Below are 24,740 nucleotides of genomic sequence, written 5' to 3' on the forward strand. Positions count from 1 at the left end.
CCAAGTTTCTCTCACTCATTGAAAGTAGATAAGAAGAGCATGTCTTCCCAGTGCACTAGTTTAAACCTCATAGATTTTTGCTTTCAACACAAGATTATCATTCCAAATGTTATGTTGAGGTAAAAGTTTTTGCCAATCAAAATTTTAAATTGCCGTTAATTTGAACATTTTGTTTTTTACCTTCCAAACTTTAACTTTACATTTATTGCTTGTTAATGGGAAAAAAATAATAATTCATAGGTAAAAAATTTATATTTTAATGGTAGTAGTGGAAAGCTAGTCCACTTATATATATTCTGTATTTATTTCTTCCCTGGCGAGATGGGAATTGGGTTTATATAAATCAGCCTTCTTTCCTTTCCATGTGGGTGACACAGATGTGAATGATGAAGGTACTCTTATAATGGAAATGGCAGGACTTCTCTCCACAAAGTTCCCACTAACCAAGCCTATGAACACCACCACTATATATTTTACGGCACTCACAGATAACGGTAACATTTTTCTCAATATTCATACATATTAGATTTAACAAGAGTAGGTTGTTTCCTAGTCATTAATGATTCTCATTTTAGCTAACAGTTAACTCCTAATGTCCCTCAGTCACTTGAACATTCCAAGAGCATGATTGAGAAATACGTTCTTCTAATAGGTTTGGTGTTGTATGAATTTTAGCCAAGGTGTATGCTTACAAGTCACAAACCCCATCCCTATCTTAGTTATATAACTAAGTCATTTCATTTTAGCTCACATGTGAACATTGCTCATTTGTTGATTCAGTATGTATAAATTGAATGATTACTACAGGTCATGTATCTCAGTCTTAAAAATACACGGCCATAAAAAGAAAGCATATATTTGAGCCTGTTGCATTAAGGAGAAGGCAGGTATTAATCAAGTAACTACACCAATATATTAGTTACTAGGAGCAGAAAAATACTCAGCTATGAGTATATATAACCATTAGTTGAGGACTCCGTTGGTGTGGTAAATATGAGTGCAGTTTCCCTGTTGAAGTATGTATATAGTGGGTGATAGTTAACTAATTTATTTTGTATAATTCTCAAGCATAGAAGACAGGAAGGCTAAGTGCCTGTTAGATAATAAAGTTCAATTTGTAATCCATAAATTCTAAGGGTAATATCCAGAGAAACGTGACATTGCCAGTTTACGCTTCACAAGCTTTTTTTGTGTAAAGTGGCATTTTGACAACTCAAGCCTGATTCAGGCTGAAAGGTTATAATTTGGGGAATAATAATTCACACCTTGTAAATCTAAGAGTGTACACTTTTTTTCTGAAAATTTGTTGTAATAGACCATATCCAGCCTCTCTTCTATGTGTTAATGCAAAAGACATAAAATTAATAGCAAGTTTAATTCCCTTAACATGTGGGAAAATCATAACATTTTAAGAAGAATTTTATTTAAGCCATTTTAAAACCTATTTCAGGAAAAATATATATTCTATTAAATTGAGTTATATTTAAAATTAATTTTTATTATGAAAAAATTCCATTAAAAAGATTAACAATTTATATTCACTGCCTCTAAAAATTGTAATTACTCTCAAAGAGAATGACCCTTGATCTTATATTTTTTACCTTATATTATTGAAATGAAGTAGCATATGAATTTGTAACTTACTGCAAGTTCAAATATTTAATTGGTTAGCTACTTGTCATAATCCACAGTTTGTGAATGTTTGATCCAATATTTAAGGTAGAGACTGGACCATCATAAAGAAATCTTAATGAACTTATTGCTTAAATGTTTAAAGACATTATCACAAAGCAGATTAATTTTTCATTAGCTGTTAACTCTTCTTTTAGCAATGACCTTCCTCATGAGCATTTAACTTATTAGTCTGTACCTGGACAAAGAAGAGCAATCCGCAGATTCTTTTTTTTTTTTTTTTTTAAGATTTTACTTATTTATTTATTTGAGAAAGAGAGACGGAGAGAGAGAGAGCAAGGAGAGGGGCAAATAGAGAAGGAGAGAGAGAACATCTCAAGCCGACTCTGCACTGAGCACAGAACCTGACACAGTCACGGCTTGATCTCACCACCTTGAGATCAAGACCTGAGCTGAAATCAAGTTGGACACTTAACCAACTGAGCCATTTAGGTGCCCTTGTAGATTCTTTGAGTATGGCTCTGTTTATAAATTATTTTGTTAATTTGACCACTTATTTCCTCTAAGGATTATGATCTTGATCAATATTTATATATATTTAAAGAATTGACATCTTGGGACAAAAATTCATGACTTCACAAGCATACACATGCCAAAATTTGCTAAGAGGTAAACCATGTCCCCTGTACCATTTTAGTTAAATGTTACACATCTACTATTAGATGTATGTACCTAAGTGAAATGACTTTATGTCAGTGAGGTTAAGAATATGCCAGAATTTACAGGACTTTGAATTTTGTGAATTGAGTTGGTGAGGGAGGGATTTGAAACTTCAGCATTCTGACTCCTAAATCTCTCTTGAAAAGCTGACATTACCTCCCTAAAATATTTAAATTAATGTGTGAAATGCAAATATTTTTGCTAATTAACCAAGATAAATATCTTTTAAATTATAAATGTAAAGAAAGGACCTTGATATTTGTTTATTTCTTGAGTCAGAAAAAATCAGAATATTTTAATTTAACTAGTTGTATCTGTCTCTTGGCTTCTCTACACTGATTAATAGTTACCAAATCTCTGTATTATATTAATGTGATTGATGGAGAATTGTGATAAGTTGTAACAGGTGTTAAATTACAGTACCAAAATTTAGAAAGAAAAACTTTTGTTACTGAATTCCTTCTCTTCAATTTAGAAAGTCCTTCATTGACAGCATGTATCTACATTTTTTACATCAATACTTTTGCTAACATCTGCTCAAAAGAGTGATTTAATTTAGATGTAAATAATAAATTACTATATTATGTATATATATCTGTGTGGACACAGCATGTGGTAACTTTATGTTTCTATTAAATAAGTCACCTTTGGGAATAATGGCATTGACTATTGTAACTAAATTCTGTGGTATTTCTCTTAAAATTTGACTAAAACCCTATCTATTAAATTACAGAAATAACTTAAAACTATATAATATAAGCTAATATTAATTTTCAGTCATTTTATGGTCCTGAAAATTTAACACTTTTTAAATAATTAGGAATATATATTACTAGCCACAAATAATTCTTTAAAAAAATTCTTTGTAACTCTACCTCCATTTTCTTTAATTCAATGATATAGATAAGAAGCTACACCTATAATTAATTCTTGCTGTTTTATAGGGGTGGGGGCAATATTCTGTTGCAATTCTTCTAATTTGTTTTCTCTAATCAACGATGAGTTGGCAGCTCTTTTTTTTTTTTTAAGATTTTATTTATTTATTTGACAGAGAGAATAGTGAGAGAGGGAGCACAAGCAGGGGAAGTGGGAGAGGGAGAAGTAAGTTCCCTGCTGAGCAGGGAGCTGGGTGTAGGACTCGATCCTAGGACCCTGGGATCAGGACCTGAGCTAAAGGCCGATGCTGATGCTTTAACCTTTGAGCAGCCCAGGTGCTCCTGTTGGCTGCTCTTTCAAAATACTATAGTCATTAAATGTGCTTCTCAAAAATCCTACATGTACACAATTTACATTTTTTCATTGGTCTTTTATTCATTCCAGTATTTTATTTGCATAAATTCGTTGTGTTAAATTCCTAGCCTCATCTAAAAAGACCTCTCAAGATTTAAAAACTCGCTACTGTTAATTTTTTTTTTTTAATTGTTTTGTCTCAAAGGGCAGGAGGGCGAAAGAAAGTGGATTTTCTACTCTGCCAACTGTTTAGCATTCAGCTGCTTTAAAAACACTAGCTTCAGAGCTACAGTCAGCCAGGCCATTAGGAACATCTCTCTTTTCCAGGCCAAATGCAAAACAGCATCATCTGTGCAACATGAAAGCTATAAGGAAAGAACGTTCAAAGAACCATTTATATATATAACAGTTACACATAATAGAATTATGGGGAGTTAGTATTGATTATTAGTGGCATTTTTAAAGATCAGTATGACTTTATAGATGCAATTAGAAGGATATTGCTACACAAGATTGGCAAGTCAATTTATGATTCTCAGGCAGAATTTGTTTGCCATACATTAGTGCTTGGGTAATATATCTTATTTAATACTCTGTTGTGAACACAAATTTAATTACTATTGAATGAATCAAAATTATAAGCCAACAAATGTAGTGTTATGAAAAATAATACAATAATAGCCTCTTTAGACTTAGATAAGCAACTTTATTTAGTGTAAATTGGTAGTTAACGGTAAATCTTTTCAGCAACTGTATCATCTGATTTTGTCAATTTTTTTGTTCCTTCTTTTCCTTTGGCATTGAATTGAAAAGCAACAGTGGCAGGATCTATATTTTCCAGGAACTGGATATATATGTGTAATTTGAAAGAAATTATGGTAGTTAATATATTTTAAATACACAGAGTGCATTTTTGTATTCACATGGAATTTAAATACTAATAAGAAAGGTCAATGACAATATGGCAATGATGTAATCATTATTTAAATGGAATCTGTTGATGTCATTCTTGCTTTCCAATCTTTTACATTAAATGGGTACAGATAAAATTATAATAAATATTGTTGTAGAAAAGTAAACATTACATAGACATACATAATAATAGATGCCTGCAAGTCAGAATTTTTAGCAGGCAAACATACAACTTAATCAACTAATCGAGGCTTCTTAGAGCCAACAAAAACATTTGCAAAGTACTGTTCTGGCTGAACTGTTTATAGCCCATTTGGGTGTTCCACAAAATAGTGCTTCTTCTAAAGGGGCTGAGTCACATTAAACTCTAATGATTGTGCCTATTTCATTTAAAGACCTCCAAAGGTTATGATGGGAAAATATTTATGTACTGTGAAGGCTTCAGGTAGAATGGAGTATTCAGTTAGATGCAACAATGTTCTTATTTAATATAAACATAATGAATCTAGATGGAATCCTTAGATCCTTTAGGTAAAATGCTCTCATTATAATAATCATACCCGACAGCGTGCTTTCAATTCAGCATTCCATTGCTTTTAAATTTTCCAAGATTTAATGAACGCATGGTCTAGTTGCAACTGAAGTGAATTTTATCTTTTTTCAGGGAGGAAAAAAAAACCTGCATCCATAATTTTCCAATTTATATACAACCATTAGTTCTTTATTGCCTTCTCAAGTTACCCCAAAGTCAAACTACTGTATGTTGCTTATGATGTACTAGATTATATTACTAGAGAGCAAGCAAATAAACCAACTAATAACCCCATAATCTTGATAGCTTTGCATGACAAAATTTCTTTGTAGTTCATGAGCTTGTTCACCCCTGTAAGCTGCAGGGGTGGGGTTGGGGGATGAAGATTTGAATCATCATTGTTTATTAGGATCCCAGGCTGATGGACCAGCCAGATGCATACTTCATTAGTCAAAGTAAGCCACATGGCCACACTGATTTTAAAAGACACCAGTAACTGGTCTTATCCTGTGCCCAGGGTGAAGGGACCCTGAGTATTTGTATGTATACCTAATGTTCACTGCTCAGTGTGGTACTTAATTGTTCAGGTATGACTTCCTTTACTTAAAGTGATTTTTGCCACCACTTCTCAGGATTATTTCAGTGCTATCTGTCTGGGTTTTCACCAAAAATCTGTAGCTATTATAGCAGTGATCGTGTATCGTTACAATACATACTAATAATGTGGAGAGTGGAAATGAGAGATCTCAGGTCAACATTTATGATTTTACACACCCACACAGAAGTACACATTAAAGCATAGTATATTACTTTATTCTTTATACAAAATATAAAAGAAAAACTAGGAGAAGAATTTTATTTATTTATTTTTGAAGATTTTATCTATTTATTTGAGAGAGAGAGACAGCAAGGGAGAGCATGAACAGGGGACAGGGCAAAGGAGCAGGGAAGGGGAGAAGCAGGCTCCCGCTGAGCAGGGAGCCTGATGTGAGCTGATGCCAGGGCCCTGAGATCTGGATCATGAACTGAGGCCAAGGCAGAGGCTCTACTGATGGAGCCACGCAGGCAACCCTAGGAGAAGAATTTTAGCTAGAGCTTTCAAGATAAGAAAATAATTTGGAGCACCTGGGTGGCTCAGTGGGTTAAAGCCTCTGCCTTTGGCTCAGGTCAGGATCCCAGGGACCTGGGATGGAGCCCCGCATTGGGCTCTCTGCTCAGCAGGGAGCCTGCTTCCTCCTCTCTCTCTGCCTGCCTCTCTGCCTACTTGTGATCTCTGTCTGTCAAATAAATAAATGAAATCTAAAAAGAAAGAAAGAAAGAAAGAAAGAAAGAAAGAAAGAAAGAAAGAAAGAAAGAAAGAAACGATTTGCTATAATTACTAACACTAATAGATTTCTTAAAAGTAATTAATTAATTAAATTGGTTAGTTAGTCATTCGGCTAATTTGCCTTAGTATTAGTCTGAGTTTAATCATACTTCGCAAGACTTGTCCTTTACTTTTGGCTGTTGAGTGACAGAGCGGATAATGAGATGGGATGGTCAAGTGTTTTGTCCAGCTGAAACGTTGGAAGGTGAACTGATTTTATAAAATCATCAAAGTTTACAGATGGCATATTACCTCAGCACCTGACAGCTTCCTGGAATGCTTGTCCACAGTCTTAGGGTCTGCATAGCTTTCCATGGTATATGAATCTAGGAGAAGAGAAAACATATTCAAAGTTAGATTACTATACTTACATTAAAGGATAGTGATAAATTGGGTAGAGGAATTATGTTAAATAAACTACTGCATAGTTAAACTTTTGTACATAAAAATATTTTAAAGTGGTTGAAATGAAATTTATTCATTTGCATTTTATCTGTCTTACTATAATCTCTGAGCCTTGGAGATGAAGTTTTTTCATACATTCATCTACAAGGCTAGCAGAATTCTGGTAATGGCAATAAAAGTGAACAATTAATATATTTTCTTATAAACTAGTGTTAAAAACTGATTTCAGAAAATGACACAAATATGCTATAGTTCTTTCATATTATATCTGTTTTTTGTCAAATTTAAGAGGAATAAACTAAAGAAAGTAGTAAGTCAGGTCAGAATAGATCATGGGTTTTTATCTGTATATTAAATAATTGTTAAGAAAGACTAGAATTGAACACTTCAAATGTGTATTTACCAACAGTTATCTAGTATGAAATATTCTGTGATTTTAAAAGGGTTTATATAGTGTCTACAATATCACAATTGAATCAATCTTCTTGGTTATTTCAAGTCCAATTAATTCATTTATTAGTCTACATGTTAGTCTACAAATACATGCATGTGAGTTTATATATTTAACACTTTAAATCATGGAGAAAAATAACACCACAATTTTGAGTTAAAGTTATGTCACTCCTTGATAAAATTATAAATTTTTTCAGCAAATTAAAGAAGTACGTTTTTGTGGGTAAGCTTTTAAAGTTCGGAATTGAGCAACTATTATTTCAATCACAGTTTAATAAGTAACTTCTTACAAGCATTATATGATTATATACCTTGAAATATATCACAAAATATTACAATTTAAATGTTTTATCTAAAGATTCTTCCTCACAATTCTGAATATATACTTACACATATGATATAAATAAAAAGTATACCATACTCATATATAAGTATATATTTATATAGCTATTTTATTATATGTAATATATATTACACATAATGCAATATGCAAGTATAATAATATATAAGTATATGCATATAATATATATAGTTATAATACATTGTGTGTAATATATAATAAATTATAATATACATATATTCTATGTGATTATATTATATATTTTACATATACAATATATTTTCTAATAAACATTGGAATTTAGAATTAGAATACTCTAATATATATTTATATATAATATAAAAAGTATGTAAAATATATATATATAAACATATATGAAATTCTATATAGCCATATATAAATATATGTCATGTACTATATAGTATACATTATTTAGAATATATAAAATATAAAAAATGTGTTATGTATTATACATGTATAATCAATACAGGTAACTTTTTTATAAAAAGAAAAGACATAAAAATTGTTAATATCAACCTAGGTTTTGAAAGATAAAGGACATCCATACTGTCTTCTGAGGAAACATGCATTAGTAAATCTAGAATAGTATCTCTAAGAACTCTACATTTACTGAGAATAGAGCACTTTAAGAAAATTTTAAAGACAATACATTAAATTTTCTAATTAGTATTTTTTTCCAAATAGCAACATTAGTGTTGCTTGTTGAAAATGCAACTTCCAGATCCCATTTCAGACCTAATGAATCAGAAAACTCTGGGGTGGAGTTTCCAGGCAACTCTAAGAGGTGCTGAAGTTGGAGAACCATTGGTAGAGAAAACTGTGTGGATCAGCTGATTTATGGAGGAGATGGCAAGAGTCTCTCAATGAAAGAACCACTAAGTTCACTTGTTCTCAGGCTGAAGTCTTCCGTAGATCCCTGAGTGAACCTTATCTTATACTTAATTTCCAAAAGACCAAGTGGATTGTTGGGCTGCTGAATGTGAGTCTCGTGAGCAAAATATCCCCAGTTAGAGGCTCTGTCAGGGATATGGCTCTTTGTCCTTCAAGTATTTACTGTTCTTTATTCTGTATAAATCTTTTCCCTGCTTCACTTCCTTTGGCAACTTTTTTTTTCCTCCCTCCCTTCAGAGACTGCCTAAGTATAAAATACCACCTCTCCAGAGTTGCCGTTTCTGGTCTCTGAAAGTAAAACAGGTCCCCACTGCCCACAGCTCTGTGGCTTATCACAGTAGGCTGTCTGTGGTAGATCTCTGCACTTACAACACTGTGACATTTGTTTAAAATTTAATTTAACGTCTGTTTTTTTATTTATTTTTAAAACTTTCTCTAGAATGTGAACTCCATTTGGACAGGGACAGTATTGGTCTGGTTCACTGACTTATCTTCTTATCATTCACTGTTCGCTGGTGCACTGCAGGCATTTTTTGGAGGAAAAATATGTATGAATATGGCACATATTTATACAATATCTATTCAAAATTTTACTTGCTAGATAGTAATAAGTTAAATAAAATACCTGGGAGTATTTAGCCTGGTGGATGGAATTCTTCCCAATGGAAGGTACTTAAGATTTTTATCAGACCACTCATCAGAAAAAATACAGTTAATCAGGAAATCCAGTTCACCATAGTTCTTGGCTAAAGTATCATTAGGTTGATTTTAACTCAATATAAATGTATAAATCTATGTTTTAATGTGTAAATCATTTAAAACTCTACCTTCCATTTCAATTTGGCCAAAACTACCTGAAAATTTGTTTTGCATCCTGAGAAATTGCTGATCAAGTTGAATTTAGGTTTCAAAATATGTTGTAAGCAATAATTACTGTAAAAAATGTTTCTTTTGAGATCATGTTTTTTAAATTCTCCAGGAGCTTTATAATATTCTTGAAGTTTTACAAGGTCCCCCTCTAAAATGAATAGAGAAAACAATAATCAGAATTATGAAAATAAATTCATTCTCTTTTTTACAAGTTCCCTTACAAAATAATAAAAATATTACCTTGGTGATTTTTTAAATAGCCCTGCATTCATGTCCTACGCATAACAAAATCATGTTTATGAGTATATATTTTCTTGGGGGAAAAAAAATCAGTGGAAGCTGTTTAAGGGGCTTATTTTTTCCTTTATATGATTTGGTTTCAGAATATTCACTCCAGTTACATAAATTATAAATGTTGCTTCTCCTACTCATAGCACATGACATATTATTACAGGCCAGACTCATTGTAATGTGGTGACCCTAGCGAAACTACCAAGTGAACTTTTCACATGAAAACATTCAGATAGATTATGTATTTATGAATAAAAATGAATTTGCTTTTCAGGGAGTTTGGCCGCTGGAAAGTAAATAACCTTGCCGTTGAGAGAAGAAATTTCCTGGGCTCCCCTCTCCCTCTTGCTCCTGAATTCTTCCGCAACATAAGACTTCTGGGACGCCGACCTACCCTTCAGCAAATCACAGAAAACCTTATCAAGAAATATGGGACACATTTCTTGCTATCTGCTACTTTGGGAGGTATGACTCTTTGAAAATATCTGTGCCCATGTGTGTTTGTGGCTAAAACTGTCAGTCAGGAAAAGAAGCTTCAGTTTGAATACTTCTAGAATTCATTCATTTATTCAATCTATCCATCGAGTTATTCCTAAATGCCTTCTATGGTATTCACAATGGTAAGGTAGATGGTTATTACTTAGTTCCTGCCTGAAGTCAATTTGCAGTACAATAGCATGCATTAAATACAGTCATTAACTATTACACTCTATAATGCCAGGTAACGGGCCAAATTTTGCTTAAAAAATGAATAATTAACAGTCAAGTCACGGGTGGAAATCATCATTCCTGGTTACAGAGAATAGGAAAAAGTTTTCTGAAGCAAACGTTAAAGATCTACAATTACATTTTTTAACACTCCTTAGTATTTCTGATTGTGGTTGATTATGATACAGAGTTGATGATCCATAAATATCAATTATGATGCATAATTGAATAAAAGTAGAGATTAATGATGTCACTTCTTCGATTTATAAATTTGTAAGAAATAAGAAATCTGTGGTTTTAATATCATTAAATATGTGTTTTATTGTGGTGATATATAAGTCTGCATTTAGATGATATTTGAGGAGGTAATGTAGTAGGGAAAATGTGATTTTCCTAAAACTTAAATATATCCCAAAATTCCATGTATTTAGTTTTGTGTGTCTTTAAGGAATATCCAACCATTTTGTACAACCATTTTATTAGAAATGGATGTTACTCTTTACTATAATAAAGAGCACAGAATACCATTAGCATAAAAACAGGGATTCCCTGCTTCCTTGTCTGCGGCTCAGTAAGTGTGCTGAATACAGACAGATTCACACCAGTGGTGCGGTAATATGAAAGGCCACCAGTTCTTCATTTTTCCTACCTTAGAAGATGAGTCTTTTCTTTCCTTTAGCTGTCAGTCCAGTCTGTCAGTAAGTCATACCAATACTTTTTTCCTCCCAAAATATATCCTATGTCAAAACTTTCTGACTTCTACCCAGACCATCCTAGACCAAGTCACCACCACATTTCTCCCCAGAATATGCCCCAGGTCCATACTCCACACAGATCTTTTTAAAATTTGGATAAGGTCAAATCATTCCCTGTGTCAACTAAAACATATAATTAACTACTTAAAATAAAATCCAAATATCTTGTTATGGTGTATAATGCACTACATGAAATGTCTTATACTGGCTTTCACCACAGACCTCAACTTTTCTCTCTGCTCGTCATGCTCTATTTTTCAACCACAGTGACCTTCAAATGTTTTGGGACAATTTTTCTGCTCAAATGTTACTTGTTATAGAGGGTTTCCCTGTGCCTAGTACCAGGAAGATGCCCAGTGGTCCACCAGTAGTCTCTATTATATCTTGATCTTCTTTGTATTCTTTATAATCTTTACTTTTATGTGAAATTCTTTAATTACTCATTTCCTGGCTTATTATCTGTCATTCCTGCATATTTTCTTGAAAACTGGGATTTTACTTGTACTTTCACCAGTTTTACCTCCATAGTTTTAAGTGCCTGGCATATAATAGGTTCTCATTAAATATTTGTTAAAATGAATAAAAGGAACTACACTTTGTTTAGAGACTGAGATGTTCAAGTTCACTACATAGATGTCAAAAGTATGATACGCGTAGACGATAACTGAGATCTAATTCAAGAAGACTGAATGAAAACCAAATCCAAAGAGCCAAAACACTCAGTTAAACAAACAAAGATACAAAATTGGAGAGAATGAGGAGGCAAGTAAGAGCAGGTGAGCAAGGCATGAAGAGGTTGGAAAAGGAGATTTCTGGACACAGTGAGTAAATACAAGTCGGTCATATAACCTCAAGGAATTAAAGCGAGGAAATGTAAATGATTCAGGTAGACAGAACAGGCCAGCCAAGAAAACACATGATCTCTGTCTTCCATAAGTGGATAGTGCTAAAATTATAAGATAAAGAGATCAGCCTGTTATTGAAAATTGACTTCCCCTCCCTTTTTTAACCAAGTGTGAAATATTTTATTTTATTTTATTTTATTGTGAAATTTTTAAAATGTTAAGTAACTTCTCTGTTAGTTTCTTTTAAGAGAAAGTAGGAGAGTAAAATGGGTGTGGAAGATTAATGTAGATGCAGGAAGATAGTTTCGGCATAATGTGTGGCATAATTTATACATGCAATTAATTATTTATGTTATTGTTAATATTATTACAGAAGTGAAGATAGAAAAAATTTATAAAATATTCCAGTAGTCATAAAAATTGATTCTCTAAAAGCTGTGTCTGTATGGTTAGTAGCAATGATTATTAATGCAATAAAATAGGAAGTAAAAGTGAAAATTAAATGATTACTACAGCTTCCTTTCAGTGGTCTTGTACTCTTACTGGGTTTCATCACATTTATGTCAACGATGTGTAATATCCAGAATTTCAGAACACAAAATGCATTCTCCAAATAGGAAAAGAAACAAGTGACAGAGGAATGGTAGAAGAGATAAAAAGCACAGGTGATTTTTACAGACATATTTGTTCCTTGTACTAAAATCATGGTGACTTTTTGATTATTTTCATTGTTTTGGCATTGTAGATGCCACATTTTGGCTTTCAGATTAGTTTTTGTTGTGTATGTTTTTGTTTGTATAAACATGGTCTAAAAATCCTTTGTAGGATTAAATCATTTCTTCAGGTTGATAATTCAATGGCAGTAATATGTCCTCTCAAAATTGTTTTACTGCAATTATTTAAAAGTCTGTTCAAGCATTTTCTTAAAGGCAAATTATGGAGTGGGGTGGGGGAGGGGAAGACATGGAATTGCCGAACTCCCTAGCTCTCTCCAGGCTGGATACTCCTTGGATTTAGTTTTCTTAGTGTTTTCTATCGGAATTCTTTTTTTTTCCCCCCTCTAAATGTTATTTATAATTTCTTTCAGGAATTTCTGCTGGGTGATGTTACTAAGTTAACTAAAATCCATGAAATTATTTACATAGCTAAAGGATATAAACTATTTGCAATTAAAATGTACACCAGGTAAATTTCAGGCAATTTTTTAAAAATATTGCTGTTGTAATTATACTAAACTTTTTTTTTTTTATTGTTGCTCTAGGTATATTTTAACTTTATATGTTTACCTGGTTGAACATGAAATCTTATTATTCCATTTTTTTTAAAAATGAGATTTGTGGTATTTAATTAGAGCTTTTTCTCTTTTGCTTTCTCCTTAACCAACTAAGTAACAACTGTAATATTAACACACTGAGGGCATTATGTATATAAGCAAACATTTTAAACAAAAGGCCAGTAAATTTTTTGCTTCCTAAGTAACCAGGAACTAAATTCAAACATTTTAAACATTTGAAAAAATAAGTTGTGTGAAATACACTCGGTATTAAAGTGATGAAAAATAAATGAAAAATGTCTTTTTTTCCCTGAGTTATTTAGTACATCATATTATTGACTTAGACATAAAACTTTGGGTAGCATACTTGAAGCCTTTAATGGGATATTTTATGATAGATAAAGCCAGTGATTGAATTATCTCCCTATAGGGAAAAATAAATTATAAAAAACCTTCTTCAATATATATCATTTTTCACATTTATTTCATCTTATAGCTTTCAGACTATTTATCAATATAGTAATTCAGCTTGCTTCTATTTGGATAATGATATCTAAACTCCATCACTGTTTAAATATCTAAAATAAGCTAGTCAATAGGAAGAATCAATCTTGGAAAAGATTGCACTACTGGGATATATTGATTTCTAGCTATAGAATATATTTCATGACTGTTTTTATAATATATTTCACTGTAGTACAATATATGACAAATACTGAAATAAAAGTGTGTCTGTGTACTGAATATAGAACAACAACAACAAATGAGTGAATAGGAAAAAAAATAACAAGAGCTTAAAACTGCTGAGTTCAAAGATGAGAGGTAGGGTACCTACTATTAAGCACCAAACTTAGGTTCTGGAGCAATTTAAAAAGACAAAAAAGACTAAGGAAGATGCAGCCCAAAAATTTACTTATGATGTTATAAAATGTTGTAATAAAATATTTAGAATAATTTAAAATAGGACCCTCACCTCCAGTATTATACAGACTTGTCCAGGCAGTCACAATTATAGCCCTGAGCCACCCACAGTCACAGGAGTGTTTGTATGGCTCCCATATCAACCTAGGCTCTCTAAATCCCCACACAGTGAAGAACAGACCAAAATTTGTGTTCTTTCTTTCTTTCTTTCTTTCTTTCTTTCTTTCTTTGACATACAGAGATCACAAGTAGGCAGAGAAGCAGGCAGAGAGAGAGAGAGAGAGAGGAGGAAGCAGGATGCGGGGCTCAATCCCAAGACCCTGAGACCATTACCTGAGCTGAAAGCAGAGGCCTAACCCACTGAGCCACCCAGGTGCCCCGACAGGCACATCTTGAAGAAGAGGAAGACGCAGGGTTACTCATATCAGTCCCTTTCCTATACCAGTCTTTCTGTTAACTCACAGGACTTCTGTAGGCAGTCAAGAATGCAAGGACAAAACACCTTCCCAAGGAGAGGAGTGCAGGAAAAAGTACTCTTTACTTGATAGAGATATTTAATTTTATTTTTTATTTTTTTAAGATTTATTTATTCATTGGGCAGAGAAAGAGAGAGTGCACACAAACAGGGGGAGCAACAGAGGGAGGGGGAGTGGGAAAAGCAGACTCCCTGCTGAGTAGGGAGCTGGATTTGGGGCTGGATCCCATGACCCTGGAATCATGACCTGAGCTGAAAGCAGTCAATTAACCAACTGAGCCACCAAGGTTCGTCAGTAGAGGTATTTTAAAAAATCAAACCAAAATTCATTCTAGGGACAAATGGATCATATATTAAGATTTAAGATTTGTTCATTTGCAACTTTAGAAAATAGGTTTCACTCTCAGCAACATTAAAGTCCTGTTTGACCAGAGGGTTTTTTTGTTGTTGTTGTTGTTGTTTAGTTTTTATTTATTTATTTGACAGACAGAGATTACAAGTAGTCAGAGAGGCAGGCAGAGAGAGAGGAGGAAGCAGGCTCCCTGCTGAGCAGAGAGCCCCATGTGGGGCTCCATCCCAAGACTCTGGGATCATGACCTGAGCTGAAGGCAGAGGCTTAACTAACTGAGCCACTCAGGCGCCCTGACAAGTGGTATTTGAATGCACAGAGTTTTAAAAGTCATAATTTAACTTTTAGTAGAAATAGTTATTTTTAAATATGTGTCTTTAATTTTTTTTCTGAAAGTGCTTATGAGAATGTATCTTGTTACCACAGTGTTCAACTTAAGCATATCATCAGATACTTAATTTTGTTTATATAAAGAAAACATTTTCAACATTATGAGAATGGAAAAATAAATGATTGATGTCCTGAGTAGTAGCATTAACTTACTAGCATAGTTATTTAAAATAATGAATACTACCTCAATCACTACTTAGTGTATAAGTCACTATGGCTGCAAAGTAGTTTAATAGCTTGCAAGTTTAACCATATACTCTTTGTGTGTGTATATCTTTCAAGGACAGAAGCCAGAAGTCAGACAATAAGATACAGTATAGATACGACAGCAATTCGATTTTTAAAAATTGTCTTGCATCCCTAGGAGTGTAAGATTCCAAATATCCTTATTTAATTTCAGAAATTGACAATTCTCACTTTTATCTATATAAATTACATTCTGTATAAAGTGTCCACAGATAGTTTTAATTCTATGGTATATACCACCTTCTTTCAAAATTGATCAGTGGTTGTGTTTCTCATTTTCATTTGGTCTCTTCTTAGGAAATACAAATTCCTTTTATTCTATTTTAATTGTAACTTAATTAAAGAAGCAAATCTGCTAAAACATATGCAAATAGAAATTCTCACTAAAAATGGACGGAACTATTTCCTCTATTAGAATGCATATTCTGTTTTAAGAAAAGGAGCTAAAAGTAAGAAAAAGAAATATTTTCTGAAGCTTCATTCCAGGCAATCATAAAAACAATCATGTTGAAGAGGGGAACAAAATTGCCATACTGGTTTTTAAAAATAAAGATATACTACATGAGATTAGTTATATCCATTGTTCTCTCTGTGTCTCTTTCTGTCTTGTTTCAATCTGTCTCTCATCTCTCTTTTTCCCTCTATTTTTATTTCTCATGTTTTTTTGGTACAGAAAATTTTCAAAAAATGGAAGTTAAAATAATATTGTTAATTAAATATTTATTGTTTATAAGGCAGTTATCTACTAAAGTGATTTGAAGCCATTTGTGTAACTAGTCATGAATATAACACAAAAGAAATTGGGATTAAAATTGCTGTGTCAATAGATCTTAATAATGACATTTCTGGCAACTAAATCAAAAGATAAATGTTAAGTTTTCATATTTTATAAATTTGGTTATATGTTTTCTTTTTCTTCCTTATAGCACTTTGATAAGGTAGATAAATTATCTGTCCATTGTTTGACAAAGAGATACTGAGTTACCTGTAACAGTGCAAAGATCCAACATGCAGGTGACTGGCATATACAGATATTTAAATTGGTAATAAGTTTTACTGCTTTTACTATGGTTTAGAGCCTCATTACTCAAGTGTAATTCATGGTCCAATACCATCAGCATTGCCTTGGAGCTTGTTAGACCTGCAGAATCTCAGATTCCATCTCAGATTAATTAATCAGAATCTACATGTTAACCAGATCTCTGGGTGATTTATATGCACATTAAGTTTGAACAGTCCTGTTTAGAGTATCTAAATAAATTTAGAAAATTAATCTTAAATTTAAATTAGTCTTAATTAATCTGAAAATTAATTTTACCAAAATAATAGCAGGAATCTATAACATACATAACAAAAATGTTCCTTATAACATTTAAACAACTCCAAAAGAGAGGTAATTTAATTGTGTTTCACTCCAGGTAGATTCAGTTTCATCTGATATGGAACTATTTATTTCCAGTTTCTCTTTTTTCATGTCATTTCTCTATCGAGAACATTATGGTAACTGAGCAATTTTGTTTAAAAATTTTTCAGACTTTTTGGGTGGATAATTGCTAATAATCCAAAAGTCAGATGCTCTCATTTGGAGTGTTTTGCAAAACATATTATGTTTCTTTGTCGAAGCTCTCTAAGACTAGTTATTTTCTTCCCATAATATCTTGCAAATGCCAATTGGTGTTAAGCCAACATATCTGTTTTTACTGCCTTTAGATATTTGTTTGGCTCTGCTTCTTGTCAGAAGCCTAGTTTTCTCAGCTAGATTTTTTTTTTAATGTCTGTTTCTAAAACACTATTCTTTCTACAACACTGTATTAGTGGAAAGATAGATATCATTGGGATGCTTACCTTTTAATATGTTAAGCTAAGAAAGGACAATCTGAAAGACCCGCGGATCCCCTTACCCAAGAATCCAACACTGCCACTGGATGCAATCAGCAAGAGGTTCTTTATTGTTACGCAGGCGCCTGCGGGTGGTCAGCAGCTCCTGCTAGCTGAGCACACCAGGCTGGGGTGGCGCCGGGTTTTTTATAGACAGGTACAAACAAGTTTTGGGTGGGGCGCAACTGATTGGTTGACAGTTAGAACTTTTGAAAAAGGCATACCTGGAGTTTGCTGATTGGCTTTGGGGACCCGCGCGCGCGCGCGCGCGCGCCTGCGCAAAGAGAGAGGCGGGAAGGGGGAACAAGCTGATTGGTTCTGAGGGCCCGCGCGCGGGAGGAGAGAGGCAGGGAGGGGGAACAAGAAGGGGGAAGATAGGAATGCCATCATGGCATCTTCTATTATTTCTATAAGCCAAGCAGTTACAGAAGGGCAAAAGAGCAATTAATAACCTAATTTACGCCTAAAAGCCAGCGGTTCACAGAAAAGCAAACAAGCTTATCCTATCTATCTTCTAGGGGAGGGGTCTTTCAAATCATCACTAGTGAGAGAAAAGTACACTCTAAAAACTGAAATGTATTTTCAAAAGAGCAACTATACTCAAAATATTATAAGACTTTACCACAAGGAATAATGTAATCTTTTATTACCAAAAAATAGGATGACTTTTTTGGGTTGAAATGATACATCAAAAGTAAGAACCTACAATTACATTTAAACTATGTTTGCATTGGTTATTCCTATGAGAAAGATTTCTACTCAAATAGCAGTCTTTATAAGTAAAACATACAAAAGCAAATGGACATTCAAAATAAGATCTTCCAGTGTAAGGAAATTCAATGACCAAGAAGATATCTATCAGAAATGTACAGTTGTTTTGTTTTGTTTGTTTTATTTTGCTTTGTTTTTGTCTGGGTGTAATGGTATACAGTCTAGGTTGGCAGACTAACCCAAGGGCAGAGCCAACCTGTAAGTGTTATTTTAATCACAGTAAAGAAATAACAAAACAAAACAAAACAACTGATATGCTTTGATGGTGGATCTTCTGTGTTCCACTCTGGGTATCTCTTCATTCCAAGAACTAAGTTGAGGAAGTTTCACTTTGGAACATGCTGTCCTTCTGGTAGAGGAAAAAAGTCAAAGAATTTGTGTAACTTTGCAGCATTTTTCAAAACTTGTACTAGATCCTGGCATACTTTCATTGTTAGGTTACGGAGTCGAACACCCCTCAGTTAGAGAAGACTCGAAAATGCAAGTCACACAGCGAGGTTTATTTCCAGCTAGCTGGGGTCCAAGTATCTGCCTGGCGCATTGGGTTTCAACAAGGACCCGGAGCACTCAAAGCCAAGGGTTTATGTAGCATTTTCAAGGCACTTTTTCATAGCTACATACATCTCTTGTGCCCCACTTTGACAGTTTAACTTTGTTTAACATTTTACCACCCTGGTGTCACCCTGGCGGTTAAGTGAGATTTAGGTTTGGAAGAATTTTCACCTTAATTACATTTCCTTCTGCCTGAGCCTCCTACAGTTTTATGGTGGGGAGTGGGACCTTTGGCCTCAAGGTACTGAGCCATTGAAAAGATGGCCTTTTTGTTGTAAATCATCAGGACATTTGCAAACCAAGGGACACTGTTAGAGATACTCAGTAAAATGGCTTCCGGGTCTTCAGGATGGCCATTCTTATGCTAACCCACTCTTACAGTGCAAGGTGCCGGCTTTTGCTTTGCCAAGATGGCTGTACTTACTTCAGGGCCAGACCCGAGGTGGGTACAGCCTTGTTTTTCTTGGCCTCCACACCTGGAGCTGGTTTCTGGGACTTGTTCTGAAGTCCCCTGCGGGGAAGGGGAGTGGGGACAGGGTTAAACAACAAAGTTATTGTTTAACCTCAATGGAAGCCTCTGGCTAAAATAAAAATATAAAATAGGTCCTTACATCATATATTCCACTCATCCAAGTGTTATGCTTTCCCTTACCAGGTTAAAGGAAATCACTCATGAACTGTTTATAGTTCTTCTCTACAATGGACCATTAAGCCATGGATGCATATTTGCACCCACAATTGTGCAGAAAGTAATTGCAAAAATTAATGCAATCTGCCACATCATCATTATTGACTTATCCATAGGATTCTTTTACTCATTCTATTATCCATGGTTTTCTTGACTTGTTCTAACCTTTTGAGAACATTACCTTTATCCTCAATAACTATATATATGAGAATCCAAATTGAGAAAATCCAAGGAAAATATAATAGAACAAAATTTCTTTTAAATTTATCTTCCTCATGGACATAACATAGATGAATTGAAAATTGGGACAGAAAAACACATTACTAGGAGGTCCTAGTAATCATATCAAATGTACCTAATTTGATATACCTTAGCATATCAAAGGTACCTAATCGTTTCTTATGAACCGATCATAGGATAACATTAAAGTCATGATTGTTTTTTTTGTTGTTGTTTTATTGTCTTCTGTTTTGCATTCTCTCTGGAAGCATCCTTCAATATGTGCTTTTAATGTCCATAAACTACCGCAGTGTTTTAGTTGTAAAAGGCACAGCTGCATGATTTCTGTGTGAAATAATCACATCTTTTTATATCCACAGTCATTAATCCTTTTTACTTTCTAACAAACTCAGAATGTTGAATCGTTTTTAGAATCACATTTAGTATTTACAAAATGTGTGGATGTCCTTTGGTACTCACATCATGCTTATGAGCTACAGCTGGTCTAAAAAATAGGAATAAAAGTGACATTTGAACGCAAATTTTTAGTTGATTGAATAATATCTCAGTTTTTAAATTTGAATATTTTGTGTTATTCACATAAAATTCTGATGAACTTTTATAATTGAATACTTGAAAAAGAGTTACAATTAAGGTTAAGACTGCATTCTTCTTCTTCTTTTCTTTTTTTGCATTCTTTTTTCTCAAGACTGACTGTAAGAGTTTCAAAGGATATGAAGACCATAAAAATCACAAAAACATGGGTGCCTGGGTGGCTCAGTGGGTTAAGCCTCTGCCTTCAGCTCAGGTAATGATCTCAGGGTCCTGGGATCGAGTGCCGCATCAGGCTCTCTGCTCAGCAGGGAGCCTGCTTCCTCCTCTCTCTCTCTCTCTCTGCCTGCCTCTCTACCTACTTGTGATCTCTGTCTGTCAAATAAATAAATAAAATCTTTAAAAAAAATCACAAAAACATGGTAATTATATATAATTAAAAAAAAAAAACAGATCTCTTAGAGGAAAGAAATGGTCTTATTTCCAATATAGATTGAGTAGCCTTGTCAGAATATTTTAGGTGTTTAACAATACATGATTTATAACACTTGAAATTTAGCACGAACTACCCAGCTTACATCGCATAGTTGTTTAGTTTATTGTAAATAAGGGTTTAAAACAAGGTATTCATAAGAATAATTTGGGTGATTTAAACTGCCTCACAGGCTTCACTATAGGGAAAGCTTTTGTATACATGGATTAATGTTCAACTATACAGAAGAACTATGAGCGACTTATGAGTGGTTTCTCTTTATCAGGTTATTGGAAAGAATAAACAACTGCTACCTTTAATCAGCACATGTATCTTGGTTACAAGATCCACTAGAAAACAGTTTTGACTGGTAAAATGCTAACTTGTAAAAATTTAAAGCCTCCTTATTTACTGTTGGGCCCTAATTTAAAAAAAAAAAAAATGAAAGAGAGGAAGCCAACATTTATTGTACATAGTGTATGTGTTCTACCAGGTTCTATGGAGGCATCATATGCTTAGTCTTTTCAAACAGATGAGAGTAGGATATTGGTTCTTTCATAGAGATGGAAATGCTAAGGGCAAGTATAACTTTACAAAAGCCCCAGAGCAATCAAGTTAGAGGACTATGAGCTGTCAAGATTTACCTTTACATACCCCTGACTCCAAAACGCACATTTTCCTTTCTCTAATTATATCATATTTCCTCCAAATTAAAACAGCAACAATGAAGAATGAACTGTAAAACTATTAATATAAGTGTATTATGATCTACAATATTTTTTCCTTTAATTTTTTCTGTAGTCCATAATATATATTTGCTCTCAGGGTAAAAGGAGGAAAGCACATTTATCTGTACATCACAAACAAACATGGACTCTGAAAAACAAAGGAAACATTTTCTTAAATCTCCAGTAGATAGAGAATGGAAGCTGCTGTGACTCATGATGATGACTATGGGCCATCACTTCTCTATGGACATTGTTGATTGCTGAAACTTACATTAACATTTATCATTCATATTGTAACATGGGACCACTCTAGAATAGTAATCCTTGGCTCTTGGTACGTCATTTTCCAAATTATCACAGGACAAACTAATATCTGTAAAAAATGCTTAAATTAAAATTTTTTAAAGATTTTATTTATTTATTTGATAGAGAGAGATCACAAGTAGGCAGAGAGGCAGGCAGAGAGAGAGAGGAGGAAGCAGGCTCCCTTCTGAGCAGAGAGCCCGATGCGGGGCTCCATCCCAGGACCCTGAGACCATGACCTGAGCAGAAGGGAGAGGCTTAACCCACTGAGCCACCCAGGTGCCCCTCCTTAAATCAAACATTTTAACCTGCTTTTCAACATAAGATTATGCTACTCCTCTCTTTCTGTGTGATGAATGACTCAGCTGAAGTCCCACTAAGGAATTTTTACCTGAAACGTGAAGATGTACAAAGGGATGTGGTATTTAAATGACTGTTTTGAGAGATATTTCCTTCCTCACCATGTGTGGATAAAGATTGTAGGATGAAGGCTCATCAGTTTGTGAAAGAAGTGGAAAAGGAGGTTTCTGTTCATCACAAATAAGACAAAATAGCTAAAATTACTAGAAATGTACACATATGGACTGAAGTGCTTTATTCTAAATTTTAAGGAATTGAGGTGAATAACAGAGATGAATACCTTGCCAAGAACTTTTGAATTCTGACTGCAATCTAGTCATATTCTAAATCCTTTATAGATATTATCTGTTTCATGTTTCCAGCTGCTCTTTGAGGAAGAAATACTCTGCTCATGTTACATGAGAGGAAACTGAGTCAAGTTACACAATTTAGGATCATTCAGTTACTAAGTAGAAGTCAGTATTAAACCCAAATCTATTTGGCACTAAAAGTTGGCACACTTACGTCTAAACTACGATAATTAATTCTCTATTTTTCTTTCTTCCAGCACCTCATAATTCAGTGAAAGAGTCCATTCTAGTGGTCTAATTATCTCTTCTGCTAAATGATGTATAGTTTTTCCATTCATGTTGGACACCTCCAATAATAAGAAAATTCACCACTATACAAAAAAAGACAGAGTGAAGATGACTTTTCACATATTTAAATGGCTTTCTTAAATCTCCAGAAGGCAAAACTAATTTCCAATAAATCAATTGAACCCATATTTTGAATTTAATATATTACTGAATTGAAGAAAAGATTAGATATTATTTTAAAGAATAGGCAATTAAGTTTCCTTCTGTCTACAGGAATCCATAGAAAACATGAATTTAAGGAGGTTAAACACAGATATTTAGATGTAAATTTCTAAATAGAATCATCTGAAAACAGGAAATCATTCAGAATTTCATTTTAGTCATAATACTAATATCATGAACTTACTAATCACTCAGAAAACTTTCTGATGAATAAATATTTAAATCATTCTCACTTCTTTCCTATGGCTACACTGTTTTCTACTGTATAGTGTAAAATTATTTTTACTGATTGGGTATTTGTGTTGCTACAAATAATACAAATAAAGCCACAGTAAAAAACCTCTTGCATATTTTAGCCATTGTTTTTTTGGATAGATTCTTGAAAGTAGGTTGCTGAGTCATTGTTGGTAACTATTGCCAGATTTCTCTCTATAGCTACATCATTTTGTATGACTACAAGCGATATATCAGAGGGCCTGTTTCCTTCCTGTTTGCCAACAGCTTTGGCAAAGTCTTCAAACTTTTGGATTTTGGCGAATTCCATAATTGCACAGTGATATATCAATATATTTTAATTTGAGTTTCTTGTACTATTTTAACCTATATTTCCTGTATTTTCTGCATTATGAAAAGTGCTGCCATTAAAGCAACTTGGCAAGTCTTAGTCTTTAGCACTCACTATATAATGTTTTTCTTCTTTCCATTTAATAATATTTGGACTGAATTCTACAATATCAGATATCAAGACTATTTGTTTCCTTTTCATTTACATTTACATTCATTTCATTACATTTCCTTTGCTATTTTATTTTTAATTGTTCTTTTTTTAAAATTTTTTTTATTTTTTATTTTTTTGCATTTTACGTTTTATTTATTTATTTTCAGCATAACAGTATTCCTTATTTTTTCACCACACCCAGTGCTCCATGTAATCTGTGACCTCTATAATACCTACCACCTGGTACCTCAACCTCCCACCCCCCCCCCCGCCACTTCAAACTCCTCAGATTGTTTTTCAGAGTCCATAGTCTCTCATGGTTCACCTCCCCTTCCAATTTTCCCCCAATTCCCTTCTCTCTAACTCCCCATGTCCTCCATGCTATTTGTTATGCTCCACAAATAAGTGAAACCATATGATAATTGACTCTCTCTGCTTGACTTATTTCATTCAGCATAATCTCTTCCAGTCCTGTTCTTAATAAGACTTGTCTCTTGCTATCTTAGTCCATTTGGGCTGCTATCAAAACACCATAAACCAAGTGGCTGATAAACAGCAGAAATTTATTGCTCACTGTTTTGTTTGTTTCAGCTCTTGTAGTTAGGCTGTTTGACGTCCAGTATGCATGTCGGGATCCTAAAACAAATCGAGAATGGGACCTTCCAGAAGTAGCACTGTTAACTTTACTTCTGATATCAATAGACCTGAGCTCTTGCTTTATCTGCAGTTTATAAGCTGTTACTTAAAATTAGATAGTCACCAAGGATATGTCATTTTAAAATTAGTATTATTTTATTTATTTGATATTTTATAAAACTGGCTTGCCGATTTGTAAATAGGCATAATGCTACCAGAGCAGTGGTTTCCTGAGAGTAAGAGTAACCATCAAGTCTGACAATTATATGCTAGATGAATATCCAAGAATCGGAAAGTTCTTAGTGTTAATTTAAATACCATTGATATTTTTGGTCAACATTTGAACATAAAAAAAAATCAAAACTTAATTATGTTTTAAATTTCACCTTCAAAAATCCATTGTCTATACCCAAATCTTCCATGGAGGTTAATGATTTC

General features: G+C 33.6%; 1 protein-coding gene across 3 annotated transcripts in view; it reads left to right on the plus strand.

Annotated features, from left to right (window-relative positions):
* BRINP3 (BMP/retinoic acid inducible neural specific 3) overlaps positions 1–24,740 on the plus strand; it is a 402,288-nt gene that overhangs the window by 190,805 nt on the left and 186,743 nt on the right. For all 3 annotated transcript variants that reach the window (XM_004751486.3, XM_004751488.3, XM_004751487.3), the window contains exon 3: positions 9,938–10,128. In XM_004751486.3, coding sequence (XP_004751543.1) covers positions 9,938–10,128 — 191 coding nt within the window. The remainder of the gene's footprint in view (positions 1–9,937; positions 10,129–24,740) is intronic.

This window comes from Mustela putorius, unplaced genomic scaffold (genome assembly GCF_011764305.1).
Source record: "Mustela putorius furo isolate JIRA1106 unplaced genomic scaffold, ASM1176430v1.1 tig00000508_pilon_pilon_pilon, whole genome shotgun sequence".
NCBI classification, from domain to species: domain Eukaryota; kingdom Metazoa; phylum Chordata; class Mammalia; order Carnivora; family Mustelidae; genus Mustela; species Mustela putorius.